Raw genomic sequence first — 25174 nt, forward strand, 5'->3', positions numbered from 1 at the left:
ATATATATATATATATATATATATATATATATACAATTAACTATACAGTTTTACACTAACAATATTTGACAATGGTCTCAGTCAGTGAGAAGCGAACACTACAAATATAATTACAGGTACAATAAACGAGTTATCGGTTAGTATTATAGACCTATAAGATGGGTAGTAGATACAGTACATGGCACCTGATTGATAATTTTATCTTACGCTTACTGCCTGTTGATTATCAAATCTGGAAACCCCCCTCAAGGGGTTGGATTGATATTTTAAAGGATTTAGCCTAGATAAGTTTTCTGGAATGTAGTTTATTGCGTGCCGGTATTAAGTTTTTATTTGACGTCAATAGACACCATTAATAAATAATAAATTAAAGACATTAGAAATGGTAAACAGTTTGCCGCAATAATTCACAACATTTTAATTTTTGTTTTGGGGTTTTTTCTTTCATCCATTTTGATTCGTGTTATTCCACATATTGCGTGCGTGCCTGAACTAGGCAGTAACGATGAGATGTTGACACGTGTTCGTAAGTCATTATGCGCCTACAATTAGCTAGACTTCAGGATACGTTGATTTCCGTGATCGCGAGGTGGCCAGCCGGTTTTAATGGTCTATCTCTCGACCGCAACCCGTAATATTTTTACACACGTTCTTTTGAGGTTTCGCCACGCGTGGACCTGAGTTTACGTGTGAAAATTATGTGCTGACGTCATTATACTATGCGTAGATCACGCTATGACACTATGTATTATTTTAATGATCAAATCTACCCGCATCACTTTGTGATGAGGATATAATGATAGGATCGAGGCCAAAAACGTGTATCGTAGACATGAAGAAATCAAACAGACGATAAAATTATTCACATATTGTTTTGTATTTGTAAGCACATCTGCTTCAAAAACTGTAGGTAAAGAACTAAACTATTGTAGAAACATTTTACAATTAAAATATCATTATTCTCTGTTAGGCCAACGTAGGAACACAGCACCAGGGTCTGTGGAAAATTTAAAAATATAAAAAGGGGTATTTGAGTAAGGCCAAATAAAAAATTACTTGTTCAGAGTCACATCTCAACAAAATTTAGGTGGGGATGGGCAAACTTCTTCCAATTAATTTATAGTATCAGTAATCTACAAATCTATGTTGGATTATAGGTGCTACTTTAGCAGTGCCATGCTTAGACACAACAGGGATAGCTCACACATTCCCATTGAGCATGACCCTATATTTGTACTTTTCAACATCATGAACAAAGTAAATAAAAACAAAGAAATTGTCCCAAAAACAAGAAAGTGTTCATAATTTTCATTAGGCCTGCAATAAATATTACACCTGGTTGGTAAAATCGTTATTTTAATTCACTTAAAATAGGCCTACACTGACTTGATTAGCATTTCCTGGACGCTATTCAATTTTTTAAAATAAATACAAACATTCCCGCCTCTAAATTTTTATTTTGGTTCAAAAATTCAGGTGGGGGCGGTGACGGTGAACAAGTAATTTTTTAGTTGGCCTAATGTTTACAATCTCAAAATAGTTGACTGGATAGCTTAGGTTAAACAATTATCGTTGTAAACCATGATACGCCAAATGAGATTAATAATAATTACATTTCAAAAATTGCCTTCGAGGCTCCAACGGGCCCTCAAGTTGTAGTGGAGATCCAAGATACTTCAACCTTCCCAGGGTCCTGGGTTGAAATCCTGTTACAGGACTTATTTTGTATGTATCTCGATTAAAAGTATCGCCACTCCTAATGAGACCTATTATATGAAGCATGTTGTTGTTATTACGACTTCGTTTATTTAAGAGGGCCCCTGAATATCAGTTAAGCTGGGTCACCTTGGATAAATATAGTGTTAAAAAGCAAATAGCATGGTTTACAGCTATAATAATTGCTTATTAGCGACCATGGAAGTAAATTTGTTATATATTAGGTCCAATTGATATGAATAACTGTGCCGATCTCTCATTTTTAGCCTAGGCCTAATGATGGTAACTCATTTTGATCCTACGTTGAATTTATTAAATTCAATTAGGGTCACAAGATTATGTTTCCCAGGTCTAATCTTAATATTAATACATCATCTGTTCCATGCGAAATCCGTGTTCAACATCTATGATTGATGAGCCTTGAAAATACATATAATGCAGCCTTAAGGGATTACATTCATTGCTGAAGAATTATAGAAGAATATTAACATATCAAAGTTAAATTTCTCAAAATTTGCGCCACACTGATCACATTTTTCTCGTACATTTTATTTCCAACATTAACGCTGCCATTATCATAATCGTATCCAGCGATTTTTCCTACGAATATTTAATGACCGACATCATGATGGAGGTTCTCTTGTTCTTTTCAAAATCATTAATTCTCTTTAAAAGATTTTGCTTAATGTTGACACAAAGACGAAATAAATTAAACGAATCTGCATGTAGGCCTATATATAATTTTCAGAGCCAATCAATGTACCATAGCTCTTCGTTTATACGACAGTTTTAGTACATAATAGTAAACAACAATAGAGCCTAGTCATGATGATAGAGTTATACAGTAATCATAACGGGCCCAACAATAATAATACAGTAATTGTAATAACAGAATAAAAAATATAATACATTCGTAATTTCGGACGTAGGCTATTATATTTTGTATTTGATGAGGAAGGTACTTTCAGCTTTGACGATGGAGTGATGCATGATGGGTAATTGTTCTTAAAAACATTTCAACTATTAGAAGCACAATCTGAAGAGGAATACCGATAATTGAATTAAATCTCTTTTTGTATTTAAACGAAGGTAATGTTTAAAGAAATTGCGATAAAACATAAAACCCTCACAGACGTTTAAATTATATATTAAATTGCTTTTAAAAAAGATCCACGAGTTAACAACTTTCAATAAGGCACATAGGCCTAATTTGTATTTAAATTCATTACCATCCAATTTAAAGGTTTATGTACAGAATATAATAATGGTATTATGTCGGCGTCTGTTAACTGGAGAGGAATGATTTAAAACTAACAACATGGTAACAGGCCTTTCCACTTAAGGCCAACTCAGACAGCGTCGGCCAACGCAGCCCGACCAGATTTATCGTCGGGGACAGTCTTAAGCCGTCGTGAGAAATATTAAACATGTTTAATATTCTACGACGCGTCTGCCCCCGACGCACACCATCGCGTCTGCGTTCAACTCACACAGACCCGATGCGACAACAAATCGCGTCGGGCTACGTCGTACGACGCTGTCTGAGTTGGCCTTAAGGCCCCACCGAGTTGGATATTGTTGCTAATGATCCACAAAAGAACTGAGAAAAAATCATAGAGATAATAACTCTATGGAAAAAACATACATGTGCGTTTTTTGTGGGACTACACGCGTGCGTTTGTGGGACGACACGCATGTGTTAATGCGTATTCCTGGTCCTGTTGTGATTGGTCAGTTGTTAAGTTTGGTTGACACTCTTGAAGGCAAAGAGCTGGGCATCGAAGAACTTAAATAGCAGAAGAATGAGCTGCTCCGCGTATTTGCTTTAAAATCGATGGAACATTCGCCCTCCTGCGGATGAGGTAAAATTTAAACATTTTACTAAGTCGAGAAACTACAGGAGACAAACGAACCAGAACGGCGCCTTTATTGCTGTTTATTATTTCTATATAGCGCCGCCGCGCGGATAAGGTAAAATTGCTCTCCGTGTACCCACAATGCCTTTCGAAACGGATGTTCCACTATATTGGGAAGCTGTTCTATCTTCTGCTATTTATTATATTTGCTGGGCATGCACTACGTCGACCGACGGCAGGCAGACATTCACGTATCTTCGTCCTGCATAGGGTTATTTGGGTCTCATATTCACACGATTGGCACTTGGGTTTTCAGACCAACAGTTCAAAATCAAAAAGAAGATAAACAACAACAACAACAACAACAACAGTAGAAACAAGAGAGAATAAAGGAAAAACAATGGTGGGAAAATGAAGAATAAGTTGCCCTGTGTAGAAAAAAAAGAAAGAAGAAGAAACAGGAACGAGGATGTTTTTTAAATGAGTAGGAAGGATGTGGATTCCCACAAATCGTCACGTCACGAAATCAGTCGTAGTACGCCTGAACTTGATACAGTTCACCATCCAATTCGAAATCAACTTTGGAACCTTAAAATTTAAGGTGGTCTCATGGTTCTCCACATAGAGGATTAGCTCAGTTTCAATAGATTGAATATTGTTAATTTGTTATTCGCTTCTTTGAGCGCTGGGACAGAAATCACCCAGCCAACCATTCGTTCATTTTGATGCGGAGTGGTCGTCGATATCAATCACTTAGCTAGTGACCAGGAGGGGTAGATCTCTACGTAGTTTCTATCCCTCCGCCATTAGGGCATTGAACAAGTCACTAGTCTGAAATTTCCGTATTTTATCTTTGTTTTTATTTAGGAACCAAATTGAATTTCACTGTATGTGTATTGTACATGTAGGCCTATACGTGACAAATAAAGTGTATTGAGTATTGAGGTGCACTGCATTCAAGAAAATATTTATGAGGTCATATGTTGACAAAAATTTGGTTTTATTGTTTCTGATTACAGTGCACCCTCCATTTTTAATTCTTTAAAGAATATTGTGACAGCGCCTATATTTGTTGGCGAATATTTTGTGACAAATCGTGCTACACGCCCAGCTTTATCATCCATCATTTTCCTACGAGGGTTGTTGCCCATTTGGGCAATATCTATTGGCAATAGATAAACTCCATTAATTTACAGAATGTACACAAAGTCGGCGATATATAACTTCGATCAAAAGATATATTATAAACTTGCTCAGCAACTTTTACTGGCTTATACATACACACGTATCCAGCATACTGATATGATATACACCGTTCTTTTCAATCTTTACGATTTTATAACCGCCACACATCTGAAAATTTCACTAAGATCCTTTATAAATGAGAAATCCACTAAATGTAATGTATTTGTGGCTCTCTTCGCTGTCTAGTCCAAAATTTGAGTTTGGGCCTACCCTCAGCCAAACTTTATCACCTTGGTTCATCTGTAGTATCGTGCTCTGTGTCTGCATTATGTTCCGGTCACTGCGGTCTGCCGAAATACTTGTTTGAACCTCTTTGTTCTTCATCAATGCGACGTACGTCGTGTGATAGTCAAGTGATCTTACCCTGAAATATTACCAAAATCAATTTTTAAAAAAATCAATTCTCAAGATTAAATTTAAATCACAATTGGCCTATCAAAATAGCGATGGTGATACTCAGACGCTGAACCATCTTCATGAGCTGTCATAATATTCTTTACTAAAATTCTCCATTTTAATAATAATAATAATAATAATAATAATAATAATAATAATAATAATATGATTTATATCACCTTTCCAAAACGATCAAGGCGCTTCACAAGGACGTACAACATCAGAAATACAGTAAGTTTTTACAACAATTATAATAATTTACAATAGGAATACAATAAGTAATTAAAAGAGAACCAATATAAAAATACAATAAGAAAAATACAAATGCCAACGACAATATACATTTTCTTAAATTTACATTTGATACAGTATTATTTTACAATTATTACAAATTTTTACAATTCGAAAAAATTCATGATTATAATTAATTATTCATATTTTTTTAAATTCCCAAAATCAACTATTATAGACAATTCGACATTCAGAAACCAATTCCAAATTCAGTACGTAAATCAATTAGTATCTACAATTAGATACGGTACACAAAATACAATGTCCTATTCTTATTGGCCATATTATATATCGGCACCTATTTCCAAAAGTAATTTAAAAAAAGAAGCGAATTGTAATCCGAAGCGGATTCTACTACCCGACGGAATATTTGGCTCTGTCGCTGGTGAATACCTCTATGGTGTTGCCGTTGCCGCATGCAGTTTGCTGTCACGTGTGACTGCTGGGTGTTGCCGTCGGGTATCGCTGTCGTGTACCGGTACCAATTTTTAACAACACTATTCACGCCACGGTCGAGTGCAGCAGCACTGCAGCCTGCTGCCGTCGCGTGATTGGGAATTCAACAGAATGACGCACATCATCTCCGCTCTCGAACATAGCGCGTGCGTACAGTCCTTTGACCTTTACTGTGGCATCGACAATCCGATACTAGTTGCGAGTACAGCCGTCAATTATTTGTCTATGCGTGCCATACGTTTTATGGTGTTAGTTACTATCATAGAGCTATTAAACAACTAGAGTGCTGACAAGATGGCGCAGCAATGCAGAGTTGTGTACGTGTACCATCCAAGATGGCCGTCGTTGTAAAGCGCCACCTTCAGGCTTAGTATACATATTACATTATTAATAAGCCCTCTGACTGACTATTATTTCATTAATGATAATGAGTAATGGTAATAACAAATTATTAAACTATTGTAGCCAAAACGAGGCCAATTGGAGCATCATATTCAAAAGTAAAGTACCGAGGAATGAAAATTAAAATCGTGTACATTACACCCAAACACCGCAACGCTCGAGTTTCAAACATAAGGGTAACTAGCTGTACTGAACTTTCTAAGTAAATTGAGGGAGCAATTGCAAACGATGGTGCTTAGCGAAATTCGATTGGCTAAATCTATGGCAGCCATCTTGGATGGTACACACACACACAGTTCTGCGTATTTCGAACATCGAATACATTGCGGTTAGCGCTCTAGTATTCTTATTATATCTCTATGGTTACTATTTTATTAATTTTGGGTACTTCGCAATGCCTGTTACATCTGATTCCTTTTGACCGCGAGCTTGTTAAATGCTTCTATAAACTGCAATTTTATTTGTGAAAATTGACCAAGAAAATGAAAAGTTATAGCAATTGAAAATTTACGAACTTTATAAAATTTCATGTTCTTATGTAACATTAAACTGTCATTTTGAAAATGTTGGACTAAGGTGCACAAAACGAACATTTGAGTAGATACAGAACATTTATTAATTTGTTCTGCGAAGTGTGTCTCATCAACGACAATACACCACAATATCGGTAATGCAATAAAATTAATGTTGAAATGAAGAATATAATTTCAGTGTATGTTAGTGCAAAATATCATTAGGCCTTTTTAATCACCGCACGACGCGCGATTATCATGGCAACTAACACGCGCGTGGGTAATTCGTCACGTACGCTGACGGTTTATGGTCTGGTTGCTATGGTTTTTGCGAGTCAGCGTGTAGGGACGCACGTTCACCTAGTGGATGCCTAGCGCTGTTCTGATTAGTCAGTTGTTAAGTTTGATCAAAGTGTATAAATAGAACATGAGAGCCAACAACACTCATTGAGAGCGTAAAAAAACGATACGCCCTACGCAGCTAGTGTAGGACGCCAACTAACGCTTGTATGTTTTTTTATTACCCAGTACTCCACCGCGCACGGTAGGTTTGTCTGTTTATCTGTTCTCCACAATATACTGTACTTTTGTTTTCTGCTTACTGAGTTTATAGCGGGCGTACTTCTACCGCGCTGCGCAGCGCTGCACTGGGTAATAAAAAGAATATACAACCGTTAGTGGGCGTCCTACACAGGCGTGACGTTTTTACGAACGGGACTTTGCTCTCTTGTTCTATTTATACTCTTTGGTTTGATTGACACTCCGGAAAGGTCTATTGCCTTGGTTGAATCATGGTGTTATTGTTGCGTATAATAGTTTCTTTGCATGTTGCTTTAACATGCTCTTGACGCATGCCTTTGTCATCAGCCTTTGCGTACACTGTGGTGCGTCACTGTGGCGTGCCGTTGTCAAGTGCTGCAGAGCCGTAAATAGAGAGAGTTTGGCCAACTTGGCGCATGGACGCCATGTCGTTACCAAACAGCCCAGGCGCATGCGCGCGTATAGCTTTAATGTTTTGTTTTGGTGACAACATGGCCGGTGTAAGTCATGTGATTGCGATCCACCCAATCACACGCGCGTATATCGAATCCCGTGAAACAGATTTGGCCAAACTCTCTCTATCTACGGCTCTGGTGTGCTGCTGTAAGGTGTCGTTGTTGCGTGCTGATTAACGTACGGCCATTGCTGTTTCTGCCCTTGAAAGTCGCTCTCTGTGTAGGTCTACATCAATTTTTTCCGCTTTCGGGTGGCAGTTATATATTTTAAATCATGAATCATAATCATGAATAACGTTAATTCATCTTATATAGTAAGAAAACATATAATATACCGGTACACTTACGTGAATGTGAAAAAGTAAAATCCATTTAGTTGACAAACGAACGTATTATTATTGATGAAATGCTTTCCCTTGTTGGCGAAAGTGTGATTTAAATTGATGGTGCGAAAGTCCTTGTCGTTGCCGTAAAATGGTGTCTTTCGTGCGACAGAAAACAGTGACTTTCTTGCATCTAACATAAATAAATTTTAAAATATATTGTATTTATTATACTCATTTGCATATATAAACTCTTTGCCCTAAATGGTTTTTAACTAGTTTTCATGCTGGCTATGTAGGCCGAGAGTGATCTAAAGTCAATAACAACTGTTTCCAAATGACTTCTTCTTTTTTTATCGTCCATCGGAGCCGAGGCCCGAAACAACATTCCCATCTTCTTCCAGGTGCCCATATTAGGGTGGTGACGCAGACAAACATACAAATGATTTAGATATTTATTTATCAATGAAATATCTAAAAAGTTTACTAGTGTTTTAGTAGTCGTGTTAATTTCATATCAGATAAGTCAGTGATTGGCTTTTCAAATTGACCAGCCTAATTACCGTACTATATTGTATAAATTGTAATTTCACATTGGCTGTTATCAATTCAATTTAATACACATTTATTTGGTAATTTTCTTATATTAGAATAAATTCTAAAATATTGTTTTATAATCTATCCGAAAGTCGGTTTCTTTGCTATTAAACTTGCAAAAAACATACGGTACAGCTCAAATATCCAAACCTCAAGGTGAAACACAAAGAGAACAGGGAGGGAATTGAACCTAGAACCAAAGGTTTAATATTATATTTACAGTTCAGCATGCACATAGTGGACCACTAGTTTAGCCAATTCAGTTAAGCTGTTCCACAAACGATTACATAGGCCTACAAAACAAGTAGGCCTACATTAGTAACTGTTACTTGTATACATACCACTTGCTGCTCTGGGATCATACAGAACTTCGTTCTTGTATTTCTTCCTCCCGGCCCCGCGTGCTTCGACAATCATGTTTGTTTGTTCCTCCTTTAGTTCATTATTTTTCATGAGGCTATTCTTCTCCAGATCGCTTACTCTTTTCTCCATATCTTTTAATTCCAGAATTTCAGTTGTGCTGTCTGTTTCGTTGCAAGCTTCGACAATGATCGTAGTGGTGACAGATTCAGCAAGATCAATTGCCTTTAGCTGCAACTCTAACGTTGACAATCGATCGTTGTTTAGTTTGTCCTGCGCAAAAAGTCTCAATATAGCCTCTGTAATGTAGTCAGGCTTCTTCTGTTTATTAAAACTGTTATTTCTTTGCGAATAGCTTTTGTGATTCCCTGACCTTGAAGAAGTAGTTATCCTTTGATTAACCTTTTGCTTCTGAGAATTTTTAATGGGTTGCAGAGGCAAAGAATAAAAGAACTCAGCTTCTCTGTTTGACAGATACTCTTCAATTGAAGACTTTGAAGCAGATCGTCCCTGCGTTCGGTTGCCTTGTTCATCCTCGGTTTGCGGAATCTGTACCTTTTCTTTTGGAATAAGCACAAACTGTTCATTTATTGTTTTTATTTGGTTTTCAAGTTCTAGGTTCTTTTTTAAAAGTAGTTGCATCTTATTGGACATCTCTTGCATGCCCTGGGTCATAACGGCAAACTTCCGCTCGAAGGAATAAATGTGATCATCAAAGTCTCTTTTGTGGGTTACGAACACAGTTTTCTGCTCGTCCAAGTCCTTATGTAGCTCATCAATTTTCTTGATGAATATGGATCTTTGGTCCGGGGCATGATAATCAGGCTTCCTTTTTAAAGTAGGCCTATTAGCTCTTGCATCTGTGATGCGGTCGTTGGTTGAGGAACGAGTGGCACCACTATTTTTTGGCGCCCTGCCTTGCCCTTTACACATACTTGCAATGAGAATGAAGTAAAATATGATAGATATCCACGGTGAACGCATGATACGTAGCTTGTTCAGAGACCTGTAATCGATATGATAGAAATACCGTGAAATAAATAACTTGTTTGGACTGTCTTGGCAAATGTAAATAATTAAAAATAATTCTATACTATAACGATAACAATAATATCATTTATCATTATTACTATAAACATTATCATTATTATCATCATCACTATTATCATCATCTACATTATCACCAACATCAACATCATCATCATCATCATCATCATCATCATCATCATCATCATCATCATTTTTTTAATTTCATTTATTGTTGCATTATTTATGATTCTGAACTTTGCCACTGCTTCTTTTGATTTGTTTACTTGTTTTGTGTTTGAGATAGGCAATGATCACGGCTGCATGTGGGTTGTGAGGTGCCTAAGTATGTGGGGTGCAGCGCTTCGTATCTGCAAAGAAAGTACCGGTATTGTATAAACTTTATAAATGACCTGATTGGATCGGATTAGATCATCCTTATCATCATCATCACCCCATTATTAAAATCATAGTCAATCGTAAGAAAATGAAAGCTTTATAAATCCTCGCAATAGTATATTATCTTACGTAATTAATTACTAATTACAATCTGATTGCTTTTTTAAAACGGGCAGTACAATATTTTTTATTTTTTATTTTTTTATTTAAAACATCTTTAGGCAGGATAACAAATACAGGCGAGATCTTACCGCTGTTTTACAATATGGTCCTGCAAACACATATTACAATAACAACAACAAAAGTAACCATCACAGTACAACAAAATAAACAACAGTTAAAACTTTGGTGGAAATCTATCCCCCGCCGGACACCAACCCGGTACTTCTGAGTCAAGGTTTCGGGGCCAGGAATTACAGCTCAAGGTTATGCTTAACTACAACTTAACTACAATATGGTAAAAACTATCCCCCGCCGGACACCAACCTGGTATTTCTGAGTCAAGGTTTCGGGGCCGGGATTACCAGGTAGGACAAATACTGTAAAATTACTTAAATAGATAAAAATGGTAGAAACTATCCCCCGCCGGACACCATCCCGGTATTTCTGAGTCAAGGTTTCGGGGCTGTCACAACTTTTATCTTAACTACAAACCTAACTAAACAATGGTAAAAACTATCCCCCGCCGGACACCATCCCGGTACTTCTGAGTCCAAGTTTCGGGGCCGGGAATAAATGTTAAAAGTATAGACTAAGAAAATATAAAAGGAAATGAATTGTGAAATCAGAAAAAGTGTTTCTTATAAGTAATTTAAACATGCAAGGGCATAATCTCTACGTTCATCAAAAAGTTTCCAATTATTTGCTTAATAAGATCAATTCCACGAAAATTTTTAAAATCAAAATTATTTTTAACTATTCTAGCAGCTCGTTTTTGTAGATTTATTAGAATGTTTTTGTTTTTGTTAGACGTAGTTCCCCACACTGAGATTGCATAGTCCATACAGGGTTGTATTGTACTTCTATAAAGAATATTTAGAAGAGATTCATTTAGTGTTTTGCCAATTTATTTAGGATGTTAATTTTGTACCTAATAGTTTTATTTAATTTTCGAATATGGTCATTCCATGTAAGGTTTTCATCAATTTGAAGTCCTAAATAACGGATGCTTTTTACCTCATCAATGGTTTCATTACCAACATGAATATTCAAAGAGGAAAGAGGGCGAACATTTCTATTTTTAATTAACATAAGTTTGGTTTTGGTAGAATTTACAAGTAATTTATTAAATTTATACCAATTTGCGACATTATTCATTATTGATTGTAATTTGATATTAATATTTTCTACCGATTTGTCAGTAGTGTAGATGACAACATCATCCGCATATATGCTACATGATCCTAGAGATACATATTGTGGAAGTCATTAATAAATAATGAAAATAAGATCGGTCCTAACACACTGACCCTGTGGGATGTCAATTTCAACATTTGCTTTTTCAGATAATTTATTATGACATTTGACTATTTGTTTGCGCTGTGAAAGATAACTTTTAAACCATTTGATTTCAGTGTCTTTAATGCCATAATTTTCTAATTTAGTTAGGAGAAGAGTATGATCAATGGAGTCAAAGCATTTAGATATGTCGAGAAAACAGGCTCCAATCATTTCATGGTCATTCAAAGTTTCCATCCATTCATCTATAACTCAATGAAGGCAAGTGATGGTGGAGTGGTATTTTCTGAAGGCATATTGATCTACACTTATGAGATCATTTTCGTTTAGATAACTAACTAATTGATTTTGAATTTCTTTTTCAACAATTTTTGAAATATGGCAATTATATAATTATGTACTCTTGTTTTGCTTTATAATCTATATATTAATATCATAAAAATAGTTTACAGTTGCCTTGAGATTTTTAGTGGTAGAAGCAGTGATGCTTTTATTTTCATGTTTTCATTTAATATCATTTTGTTTACATCTTTGATAAATTCTTTGATAATCTGACGAGGTTCAACTCGTATCATTAATGCGATAGAGAATTATGTTGAATACCTGAACGTAAAAAATAGTTGTTATAAAATCTTTACTTCGCGATTTGGGTTTAGATAATGAGCTGTATTTGGTTGCGGCTTAAATTTATATTTTTATTTTTAACCAGTGTGGCGGGCTTCAATAAAAACGTAGGCTAGTCTTATTAAGAAATAAACTAGAAATTAAACGGTTATGGACAGCAGTAAAGATAATCTGTCTGTAAATTTACATAAAATAATGAATTATTCATTTAAAATTACTGTATAGGCTGCTGCCGTAAGTTAACAACTTCTAATGAAACATGTAAACAATTATAATTTCGTGCATTTTGTTTTTAATTTCTTAAAATATCCAACCTCATCCTGTCACGCCAAGGACATGGTAAGTATGATATGCATCTATCAAATTGCAATGATTAATCATTTTTCATTAGAATTAGAAGAATTAATCAATTCAAATAGTAAATGTTAAAATTCAGGTTTATTGTATCTAGCTTAACATTTTATGAATATGACTACATGCAGTGGTGGCGCCAGATAGGGATGGGGCAGTGGACAGCAACTGAAGCCTAGAGATTGAACCTACCCTTCCCTGTCGGCCACGACTCATCGGACAATAAAATGAATAATGTACTAAAACGTCCCACCCCCCAAGAGTCGGATTGTGGCGTTGTGCGAGGGATATTCAGACTGCATGGCACCAACGGCCAGCGGACCGGCGTGGCATCGTGGCAACAGGTCGGGTGGTGAATTCGTCGACCATTATTGTGCCCCGGGGTTTATTACAAAAGTCCTGGTCTAAATACAGATACAGATGCAACATGATTGAATGACAGATAGAGAAATTCAACTTTGTATACATTGAACCACTATTGTAAAATGTGTTTCCTCCGAAAGACTTGCCTCTGATTAACAATTGCCTCTTTAATATTGTCACAGTCACTAGTCAGATAAAGAGAGATTAAATTGATTTAATGCCGCTGTTCATAACCTTAACACATCCGCAACACAAACAGTATTTAACCCTTTAAAGTTCAGCAGAATTTAACTGCGTGTGCATCGTACCATAGATAGATAATTCCAAATCTCAATGGCGGTATGCTCGTAATTCGTTTGTTTTAACCATAATAAACAAATGTGAACGTATATGCTCACATACTTTACTGACACGTAGTCAATCAATCTTGGTATCTACGACCTAATGTGAACACAATTGTAAACACATTCCTTCAATATGGTGGACATACTAATCCAGGGTCCTACTACTTGGAATGTAGGTCTATGTTGATGGCCGCCGATTTTAACTTGGGTTTTTTTCTTTTTTTCTATAAGTGTGCAATTTGAAATTATAATCGCTATAATGAATCTCTATATCAGATCTTTCTTTTTTGATATGGACAATGGATGTCTGAAATAAAAGTTAAATTGAATTGAATTGAATTTATTTTATTTATATATTTCTGTCGTTTGTGTGATTACACTTTCAGTGACGCAGCACTGGTATCATAAGTGGATCACTAGTAAAAACAATAAAAGAAATCCCAATAAAAAAGAAATTGAACTAAAAACAAAACTGTCTACTTCCTGGCCTATACTATAGTATTGTTTAGTAAAACTTGTGAAAACAAATACTGTCTGTCATAAGCTAAATCATTGAAAATATGAAAATTCCCTATTTGAATTGGTTAATTTATATATTATACTGTAGTACGGTACGTTATGAAGTTACTGTACAATTTTTAAAAAATCTGAATTAGAAAGAAATAATCTAGGTCAAATTGGTGGACATGTAATGTCATAATGTTCTTGTCCAACTTTCCACACTGGTAATCAGTTTATAATTATAGAACTATGGAGAAAATTCTGTTGTGATGTCACGTAGTCTGCCACTTTCATTGACTCCGATGGCGGATAAACACGTTTAATACACACAACATGTTTTGTTTTATCCATGTTTTAATAGTGTATAAGTGAATGTCGTTAGCTTAATTGATATTTAATTTAAATATTGTTTAATTATTTCGGGTGTCTATAAAACGAAGACCGAAGACCCAAAAACGAAAACCCCTATTTATTCTCTTTCATTTTGATGATAATACGCCAGGCTGTCACAAAATCAAAATTACGAAATCTATTGGGCGTCTGTTTGTGAAATTATCAAGGGTCTTCGTTTTTTTTTTTCTCCTAATTGTGATAAAATAATGAAATAGGTAGGGCCTACGTGGCAACTGCTTTGTGATAATTTTGAAATACTTTCAATAAGATAATTTAGAAATAACTGGAGGTCTTCGTTTTTCGGGTCTGGGGTCTTCGTTTTGTAGACACCCATATAGGGTGTTTATAAAACGAAGACCCTTGAAAATTTCACAAACAGACGCCCGAAAAAATAATTTTGATTTTGTGACAGCCTGGTGTATTATCATCAAAATAAAAGAGAAAAAAATAGGGGACTTCGTTTTTGGATCTTCGGTCTAGACACCCATTTCAGAACTATAGGCACGTGACAAAAAAATTAGGAACTAGTTTGATATAGATTTATGAATGCAACGTTCTGTATATAAATTTTAACGATATTAGGTACATCAATTTAAAGTCCTTACCGGTAATATGAAGAAAACAATTATATTCCAAAACATAAAAGAAGTAACATCCCTGGGCACGTCGAACAATTCAAAGGCTCCACGACCTGCAGGCTTCAACACGATCTTACAACTGCGAAACAAAAATGGCAAAAAGAGATAGTAGAGGGGAATTGTTTGGATAAACGGCACGCGATAAAACGTAACTCGAGAAGTTCATGACTTGGGGAGGTCCAACAAGGCCACTCGGTGACGACTATCATGATAAGTGCGACTAATGACAAAATTGACACCTCTCCTGGTAATAATGTCCTAAAATCATCAAACAGCAACAAACATAAAACATACTTCTTGAAAAAACAACCACCTATATCAAGTATACTTCAGTGCCGTGTTTATTTGACAGTCAATCAGTCTATTAGTTGCTTATTGCATAAAATAATCAAAAGGCCTAGTAATTATTTTCTGAACAGTGTTGATGATTGGCACAAAAAAAATAGTAGGCTAATGAAGTGTCTAATCAAACTGTTATACCTCCATAATTTTTATCTCTATTTGCTCTGGCTTAATAACCATTGAGCACTCTGCTGATGATATTTCCAAAACGTTTAACCGTTTTATTCTTTGTATATTATAATATACATTATTTAAGACACCGTGGTCTTTGAATATCAGACCGGAGGAGATAGTTCAGTTGCGCACGTCTGGCAAAATTGCTGACTGCCGCAGTTGGTGTTTGGATATGAAATGAAATCAAGAACGTTGTTTTAAAACGGTGTGTCAGTTTCATCAAAGATTTTGCTATCGCAGTTCATCTCTTCTGCCCAAGACCTCTCAGATGAGATGAGAGCGCTGTTGGAAGGCGCGGCACGATGAAACGGACTACTTTCCACATAATCAAACCGACAAAAAGAAATACCACATTAATTAATTTTACTCTCGATATGAAGAGGTACAGGTTAGTAAAAATCACGCTCAATAACCATTGAGTTTAGGTGAGATGTTGTGATTTCATGCAATTACCCGAATTTATATTAAGGCTGTTATTTTCGTGTTGTAATACATGAACAAGATGTGTGAAATATAGGCGGGAAAACACCAACAGGGTTATTGACACCAATAGCTTCGGTTATTGACAGGCCTGTCTGCTTTGATTATTATTTCAGCCTGTTCTGTCTATAACCGCAGCGAAAAATGAAGTGACTAGGGTGTAAAAATATACGCAATTAATTGCAGATGATGTCTATAATGTTTTCATGTCTTTTGATTAGACGGTGAACTTACAGGAACACCTCAAAACCATAGAATAACGTGTTGTACTTATTAGGATACAGTATTTAAAATTTTATATGAAATTATATAATTTACAGGACTACAAAAATAGGCTTCTCACAGGAGCATGAGTATACTGCACAAACTAGGTCAGAATTACTCTAAAAGTCCATTATCATAGGGCCTAGTCCATTATCGGACAAATTGTTATCAGCCATTGGTCATCTGTCAAAACGATGGACCAATTACCAATTCCCTGATAAAACTACATTCACACTGTACTTGGCATGCCTCTCAAAAATGAAATGAAATGAACCTTAATACATTCCATTTTACATAAAAAATTTCACTTAACACATTCCATTTTACAGATGCATTCCATTATCACAGCATAGATTATATCTTCTCAAGCGCAGTATCCGCGGATACACTGAAAAATTAATAAAACAGCTCGCAATGAGGGTGGGAGACAATAAAGCATACATTATTTTACCCCCAATGAGGGTTGGAGACAATAAACCATACATTATTTTACCCCGTTTTCCTATATGGAGACTTTTCTATACCGTACCTCTGCACCCTAAATCTACTAAATCTAGTGTGGATCTTGCATTTTCTCTCCTTGATTTTTAGGGGTTAATTGCATTAATAATACATTTCTTTGTGTAAATATAACGTTTTAAAAACTTTTTGAGACACTTTTGTGAGTGTGGCATGATAGCACACTGTCCTCGTTTCAGAAGATATAATATATACTGAGAAGCTCTTTTCATAGCTGCCAACCGTCTGGCATCGTTGATAACGAATTATCACGAATTCAGGGGAAAATGTATTTAAAATTAGAAGAAATTAGTTTCGTTAAAAATAAACTGACTGAAACTGCAATTGCCAGCATCAAACACGCACGTAGTTAGGTAAGTACAGTATTTACGTGAATAATAATTCACGTGTTACCGTACTAAAAATGATAAGTATGCATTTTCAGTTTTTTGTGTAAGAAATGAAATGTTTTTGTACTTAGTTAGGGTGGCTTTATTAAAAATAGTTTTTTTATGTACTGGTATTGTCAACAAACACTCCCTGAAATCGTTTTAAAACAGCTACAAAATGCTCAGATCGCCAAAGCGGCCTACCCCTCCCCCCCCCATTTACCTGGGTGCAGTCACTCACGCATTTCAAATCTCTCAGGTTGGTAATTATGTCTTTTGCCAGGAAGTCCCCCTCCCCGACTACCGGTACTGTACTTGAGTGAGATCAGCATTATAAGAACAACATTAATGTCTTTTCCCTTTCACAAATATTAAATAGTCAGTCATAGCGTGTTACGAGAGCTTACCTGATTTCCTATTAACCTATTGACAATGATAAAAATAACCTTTTCATACGCATGATCCTATCTCTCCTGCACAATACGGTATCCAATAAAGAACGCCGTGATTTTCAATTTGTCCAACCGTTATAACAGTGGTACATATACAGCATTTTGTGCACAAAAAAGTATTAAAAACTAAAGCGATCACTCCATGGAGTGCATAAAACCAAAGAAATTGTTTTCGACAATAGGAGGAAAATCTGTAGCCATACTCAGCTTACTATTAAAGGAGAACAAATAGAACAAGTCAACGAACAAAAATATCTCGGAACTATAATTGATAAAAATCTCAAATTTATTTCTCTAACTAACACAGTCTTTAAAAAATCTAACCAACGTTTGTATTTTCTGAAGAAATTGAAACAATATAATGTAAATAAATACAATTCTTATGACGTTCTATAGATATGTCATTCAGAGTGTGCTAACTGTAAATCTATTACCGGTACATTATTTGCGGGGCTGTCATGTGAAAATAAAAAAAAAACAATTAGAGAAAATTAGGAAACGTGCAGGCAAAATTATTTGTGCTGACCTACCAACTAGTAATGCTATGAAGGAAGGGTTTAGAAAAAAATTAAACTGATCATTGATGATCCTACACACCCACTAAATGAGTACTATGTTTTTAATCAGGAATTAGACTGCGCCCACCTAAAGGAAATCACGATCGTTTTAGAAAATCTTTTGTGCTAAATTCTTGCCACTCGCTTGTTAAAATATAGATCTTGACTCAGTTTGTTGATCTGTATCGATTGTAAATAGCTATATTAAACTTGATTAATATAGACTTTTAGGTAATGCATTTTAATCTTTAATTATTCTACTTAATTATTTGTAAAATTTGATTCTGTTTTTGACATTTGTGACTTTGTAGTTTTGAGCTTGTCAACGAAAAAAAATTTCCTTTCTTGGACAAATAAAGTTTCTGTATTCTGTATTCTGTATTCTGTATTCTGTATACATCAGCCTAAATAACGAATAATAAGGGGAAACAAATATTTTTCTTGACCTCTGGCCTCAAGTTACACTCCAGTCTGTAATGTAATTTTTTTTCAGAAAATGAAATTTAATGTAGATCATTAATGTGTATCATTTTTATAAGTGAACTAACGAATTAGGCTTTAAAACAAGTTTAGTTCATCCCCAAATTTGGGGCCTGGAAATGGGGTAATTTCGGGGTTTGGTCAGTTACATGGTTAGCTGTCTTAAAATGTACATATATAGGCCTATATGCCTATAAATATCAGTGGGTTAAGGCGTCTGCATAGGTAGCAGAAGGTCTTGGGTTCGAATCCCGGTCCGGTTGGGAAAACTTATTTTCACACTCGCAGTAAAAACACTCTTCTTTAACCTTGATATTAATAATAATATTAATAATATTGTGCAATTATAATGCGCTAGTGTCCGTCAAGATTCCCATGAACAACGAAAAAATAACAGTTTAAACCTTAGTGAGGGACACTAATAATTCTAGCCACCACAACTTTCAGAACAGGCGTTGAACGATAACGTTTATTTAACTTTCAAATATTTAGTTGTGTCACTGTATCATTGTGCTAATCCTTAGATATGATCAGTGGATCCACTTATCCTCTGTGCTTAGCAGAAACGCTCCAGTCTGTAATGTAATTTTTTTTCAGAAAATCAAATTTAATGTAGACCATTAATGTGTATCATTTTTATAAGTGAACTAACGAATTAGGCTTTAAAACAAGTTTAGTTCATCCCCAAATTTGGGGCCTGGAAATTGGGTAATTTCGGGGTTTGGTCAGTTACATGGTGAGCTGTCTTAAAATGTACATATATAGACCTATATGCCTATAAATATCAGTGGGTTAAGGCGTCTGCATAGGTAGCAGAAGGTCTTGGGTTCGAATCCCGGTCCGGTTGGGAAAACTTATTTTCACACTCGCAGTAAAAATACTCTTCTTTAACCTTGTTATTAATAATAATATTAATAATACTGTGCAATTATAATGCGCTAGTGTCCGTCAAGATTCCCATGAACAACGAAAAAAATAACAGTTTAAACCTTAGTGAGGGACACTAATAATTCTAGCCACCACAACTTTCAGAATAGGCATTGAATGATAACGTTTATTTAACTCTCAAATATTTAGTTGTGTCACTGTATCATTGTGCTAATCCTTAGATATGATCAGTGGATCCACTTATCCTCTGTGCTTAGCAGAAACGCGTACCGTACTTATGTTTATGATTGATTGCTGGATGATACTGTGGAACATCTGTGTACAGTATCTCTGTTAAACAACATTTTGTTTGGACATCCTTTCGAGGCATAAAACTACCAAATTTACTTGACGTATTAATCTCAGCATGTAGAGATAAATACTATCTAAAATGTCAAATTATGATTTTAATAGCTCCTAAAAAGCACGAGGAATACTGTACATATTATATTATCGCAAATAAAGCTGTAGACTGCTGGGCAAAAGTTTGGTAGCAACGTGACTATCACACTATCTATTGGTCACATGTTTTTGGCTAAAAATATACCATCATGGTACATGAAGTGACTTTAAATGGATGTTGAAATTGCATTTTAAGACGCAAAAATTATAGACGGTGATTATTCAACCACGTTTTAAAATATTTGCCTACAGTATGGCGATTAGCACATGTGATTAAGGGCCAAGGTTGGAATCTAGTCCCAATTGAAATTCATGTTTTAAACATTTAAATTACATAGACCTATAGTCTGATGAAAGGACATATTATCGACAAATTTAAGCTATATAGTGGTACATTAAAAATCATTTTCTGCGAACTGTGTTAAATTACTTGGTTTACAGAAAGCTTTGAGCAATTAAACCAATGTTTAAATGATATATCTGTCTCTTATACACATCTAGATGTGTATAAGAGACAGCAGCTGCACTGCACAGTAATGGTCCAGGGTTGTATGCACAGTGTGTTAGTACAGTACACAGTCATAAATTGTCATATGTAATTGTCATTTCAGGATCAGTGATTTCTACTAGGTGACGACAGATCACTAGCAAGGGTCTAGTATTGTCTAAGCAATTAGCTTTTTTATTTTAACCACTTTTATTCACAAAAAACAAGAAAAAAGGCAAACTTTACAAAAACACACTTTTCAATAAAATATACAAATATGTAAATAAAACAAATCAGAGAAGTAAGCAGGCAGATGATGAAAATAATCGAATATTTAATATTAAATATTAAAAATTTACTCTCTGAATACCGAATAATATAGCAAAATGACATTCCGAGACCTTACTTTTGATAATTTCATCCCAAAATTTAATAACTAGACCACAATATGCATGTAGGCCTACCGTTCATCTTACTTTTGTGATGATACATTGAAAGTAGGCTACACGCCTAATGAAGCTAGTATCGACAGCCACCGAAAGTTGTGTTAAATAAATTACATCTTCAAAGTGTCTCAGAATGCTGCCTCATTATTGCCCTTTGTCAATACTTTTTCCATAATCTTTATTAATTGATCAAATTTTCATGACCATGACCTTTCAACCCCAGAATTAAATCACCACTTCCATAGAGATTATTTACTACTCAAGTAAATTGTATGATGATCTATTCATTAGATTTTGCATAAATCTGCTAACAAACAAACATAATACGAATTGTGTTAAATACATTACATTCTTAACGGAGGTAGACTTAATTAAATTAAAACTTCGAGTGCAAATGCTGTAGCTAGCAAGGATAAAACAATTTGCTATGAAACCCTCACAAATTTTTTTTACTCAGATCATTATAGGCTTTTTTATGCGTCTGTAGTAAGTAAATTATTTTGGAGTCAGTTTTAAGCTTTGCTAAGCTAAGAGATTCAAGACGCACTTTGTAAGAGTATAAGTTCATCTAGTATTATTCTCGTAGCACGAGTTTGCATGATTTTTTTTAATTTATACTATTGATGTTGATTTTGTGTTTCTTTTTTTTTTCATTTTGTGTATAGTAATTGTATTTATTTGATTTTACACATCTTCGGATGGGCGTTTTACACTTTATCTTATCTTCGGCAGCCCTCACCAACTTCCATTATATTATTTCTATTAGATGTCGGTGGTTAACAAAAAAAGTAAATAAAATATTGTAAATTTCAATCAGAGCTTACCATATGCCTATCTAAACATAAATCGAATTCTTTAAACATAAAGATACACAGTCTAGTTTTAAATTTAAAGCTCAAGGTTAGAGTGTAGGTTTATCATTTTCATTGACCTTTGACATCTGAGGGTCTCCCGAACTGAAACTTTAATACTGTAGCTCATCACAATATTCGAATCACATGGGTGGGAGTGCGGGAGATTTTAATGCTCTTTGTTGCATCTCTAATTTAGTTGGAGCTGGAAATATGCAAGGGCGCAGATCTGTTTTTGAAAGGTGGGTGGGGGAATTTAGAAAATTTGAGGAACCACTAGATGGCAGGAAATGACACTTTTATATAGTAAAATTCATCATCATTACATCACCATTATAGCCTAGTCAAAATGAAGCTGCGCCAACAAATTTCTCATGATCTTTTATCAACGATTTTCGGCAACTAGGCCTATAACGATCTAATCATATGTGTGATGTACCATAAAATTTTTAAACATTGTCTTTGATGTATTTACCCCCTTAAAATATACGGGGGACGTTCCCTCACCCCCATGGTCTGCGCCTATGGAAATATAGGTTATTTTTTCTGAATTTTGATAAATTTAGTAGGCATGTTGTTTTAGACATAATTATTTAAAACATTGTTGGAAACTGAAAAATAAATTGGTATACTGTAGTAAAGTAAAGTGAAAAGTAAACATGTGAGCTATTACTGGGATAATCTTATGATCCTCTGGCCACTAGCCTAGGCCTATTTAAAAAATAATAATTTTATGTAAGCCCTAAATGGTGCTTTATTTAGTAAGACCCTTCATGCTTGTATACAAGAACAATTCTAGCATAAATGGATATTTGGACATTTAAACCTCCTGTTACACGTTGCTGGAAATACGATTCGGTGCTTAATACATAAATGGGCTGAAATGTACCTCGTTGAAATTCGTGAAGAACCTTCGTGACCCTTTTAATGTCTCAAACAAGAGAAATCCCGCATGTAGTACATTTTAAACAATACCTGCTATCTCCATTTTTATAGGCCTAATAATGCAGAGGATGTTTTCTACTTACTTTCTTGTAAAGCACTTTCTAATGTCATCGAACTCAGCCGTGGTTTTATTGAAAATGAGTACCTCGGTAATATTTCCGGTGCTAAACGATAAACCTTCTCATACAGGTAATTTGAATGAATTGATTTTCATCGTGTTTTGCAACAATGATGCAAAAGTGTATTTTCCGTCTACAATTAATGGAACCTACTTATTTGAATAGGTAAACAACATCTTAGATTTGATTTTCATTGAAAAAGGCTAAATATTATGAATAGGTCTGCTTCTACTCTTGCTACTATGATGGAAATAGTAATAATAATAATAATAATAATAATAATAATAATAATAATAATAATAATAATAATTCATTCATTCATTCATTCACTTTTTATTATCAAACCTTTTAGCAGTAAAACATAACTAAATTGCGAGCAGAGTTACAAAATATACAAAAAATCTAAATTATTAAAAGATAATAATAATAATAATAATAATAATAATAATAACATTAATATTGAATAATAGTAATAGTAAAATAATATAGTATGTAATGTTATTAGGTCTAATAAAAGCTTCGTAATTATAATAATATCACAATTCTTCATAATCTTTACCACGATTATTATCACTCAATCCATCAGTCAATGAATCAACCAATTAATTAACAAATGTAAAAAATCATTTATTTAATCAATCAATTATAAGTTGATCGCGGCGCTTTTAATTTATCGTATATAAATCCAAAGGAGCAGGAGCCACAAGGTAGAAAACGATAATATGAATACCACACATCATCATCATTATCACTATTTTATCCATTGCCTATAGGGAGCCGAAGGACTCTGAATATGGATAAAAAGAGTAATGAAAACATGTAATTAATTTAGAAGGAATAATCGTTTAAATAAAACTAATAGCTATGTATAGGCATTGCCCATACCACAAATTACTCAACGCAACCATGAAGTTATAATTATTTTGCAAAATAATCAAAACTCTATGACCCAAATATCCGGCTCTAATTTGAATTGAAAAATAAAGTTTGATAAAAATTTGATGCATTAAAAAGAAGCGTCACTTTTGTTAATAAAATTTATACACACTTCACATTATTTTTATTAGGGCCCTATATATTTTTATTACATCACGGTAACTCTGGTAAGGTGTAACGTCTCCACTGGCGATTATTAATTTCATTAGTTACGGTACCATATTAGTTACGGAGATTTGATTTCCGGAAAAAAAATAATAGCACAATTATGCAATTCATATAGATATTCAAACACTTTAGATCTTAATTAATCTTTGTTAATTCACGAAATCATTGATTGTTCACCAATTATTTACAATTATTTAGGCCTATATGCCGATAATTCTTTTAAATTAATATTATTGAATTTATGAGGAAGAAAGGGATATTCCACTTCATTTAATTTAAAATCAGTACACCTAATTACTTTTCAACTATTAGGCCTATTTTGGGGCATATGAATGCTTAAAAGAATTGGTGGTCGTCACTTAAAGTTCAATGTTCTGATCATGATAATTCCAAAGCATTATCAGTGAAAGAGTTTGGAACTATACAGTGCCTTAGGCATACCTCAGGAAATAAGATATTGGAAAAAAATAAATTGTATTGCAAGTGATAAGTTAAACATACATACGGTGCCTCATATACAAGCTATACTCAGTATTACGGTGTATAACATGAGTGATTACAAGGTTATTACCGTATAATGTGTACCTGTTATTATATTATCGTACAGGAAATTAACAAGACGCAACAATACCGCTAGCTGTTACTCGTGTAAGCGATTACAAACTATTTAATGACGTCAACAAGCAATTGTAAATTTCCCCTGAAACTTTAATTTGGGTAAAGAATTAACTAAAGAGGGTAGGGGTAGGCCTGTAAGGATTCATCCTGTACAATTACTTTGGCCTATATACAAATATTATATAATAGGCCTATAACATTATATTATATTCCTAGCTTAACCTTAGCTCCACTATTTGTGAGCGCAGAAGTGAGTTGTATGAAAGAGGTTAGGGGTTAGATCTGCACCTACTATGTCTCTAGTCTAAAAAGCCGGGCACTGCTCCCGAGATTCTATGGAGAACGTAAAAGCGCCGCTTTCGAATATATATATATATATATATATATATATAT

The 25174-nt window shown here is 34.6% G+C and overlaps 1 protein-coding gene across 2 annotated transcripts in view; it reads right to left on the reverse strand.

Annotated features, from left to right (window-relative positions):
• Positions 1-4409: 4409 nt before the first annotated feature.
• The window catches only part of LOC117100490, a 22531-nt gene continuing 1766 nt past the window's right edge, over positions 4410-25174 (reverse strand). The window contains exons 2-5 of one of the 2 annotated variants that reach the window (XM_033240199.1): positions 15214-15325; positions 9131-10155; positions 8217-8385; positions 4410-5181 (exon numbers count right to left, since the gene is read on the reverse strand). In XM_033240199.1, the coding sequence (XP_033096090.1) occupies positions 4938-5181; positions 8217-8385; positions 9131-10133 (1416 nt within the window). In that variant the 5' untranslated portion in view covers positions 10134-10155; positions 15214-15325 and the 3' untranslated portion in view covers positions 4410-4937. The remainder of the gene's footprint in view (positions 5182-8216; positions 8386-9130; positions 10156-15213; positions 15326-25174) is intronic. The other variant, XM_033240200.1, reaches the window with a different exon arrangement.

This window comes from Anneissia japonica, unplaced genomic scaffold (genome assembly GCF_011630105.1).
Source record: "Anneissia japonica isolate Jap-2015-1 unplaced genomic scaffold, ASM1163010v1 scaffold685_len2926416_cov193, whole genome shotgun sequence".
NCBI classification, from domain to species: domain Eukaryota; kingdom Metazoa; phylum Echinodermata; class Crinoidea; order Comatulida; family Comatulidae; genus Anneissia; species Anneissia japonica.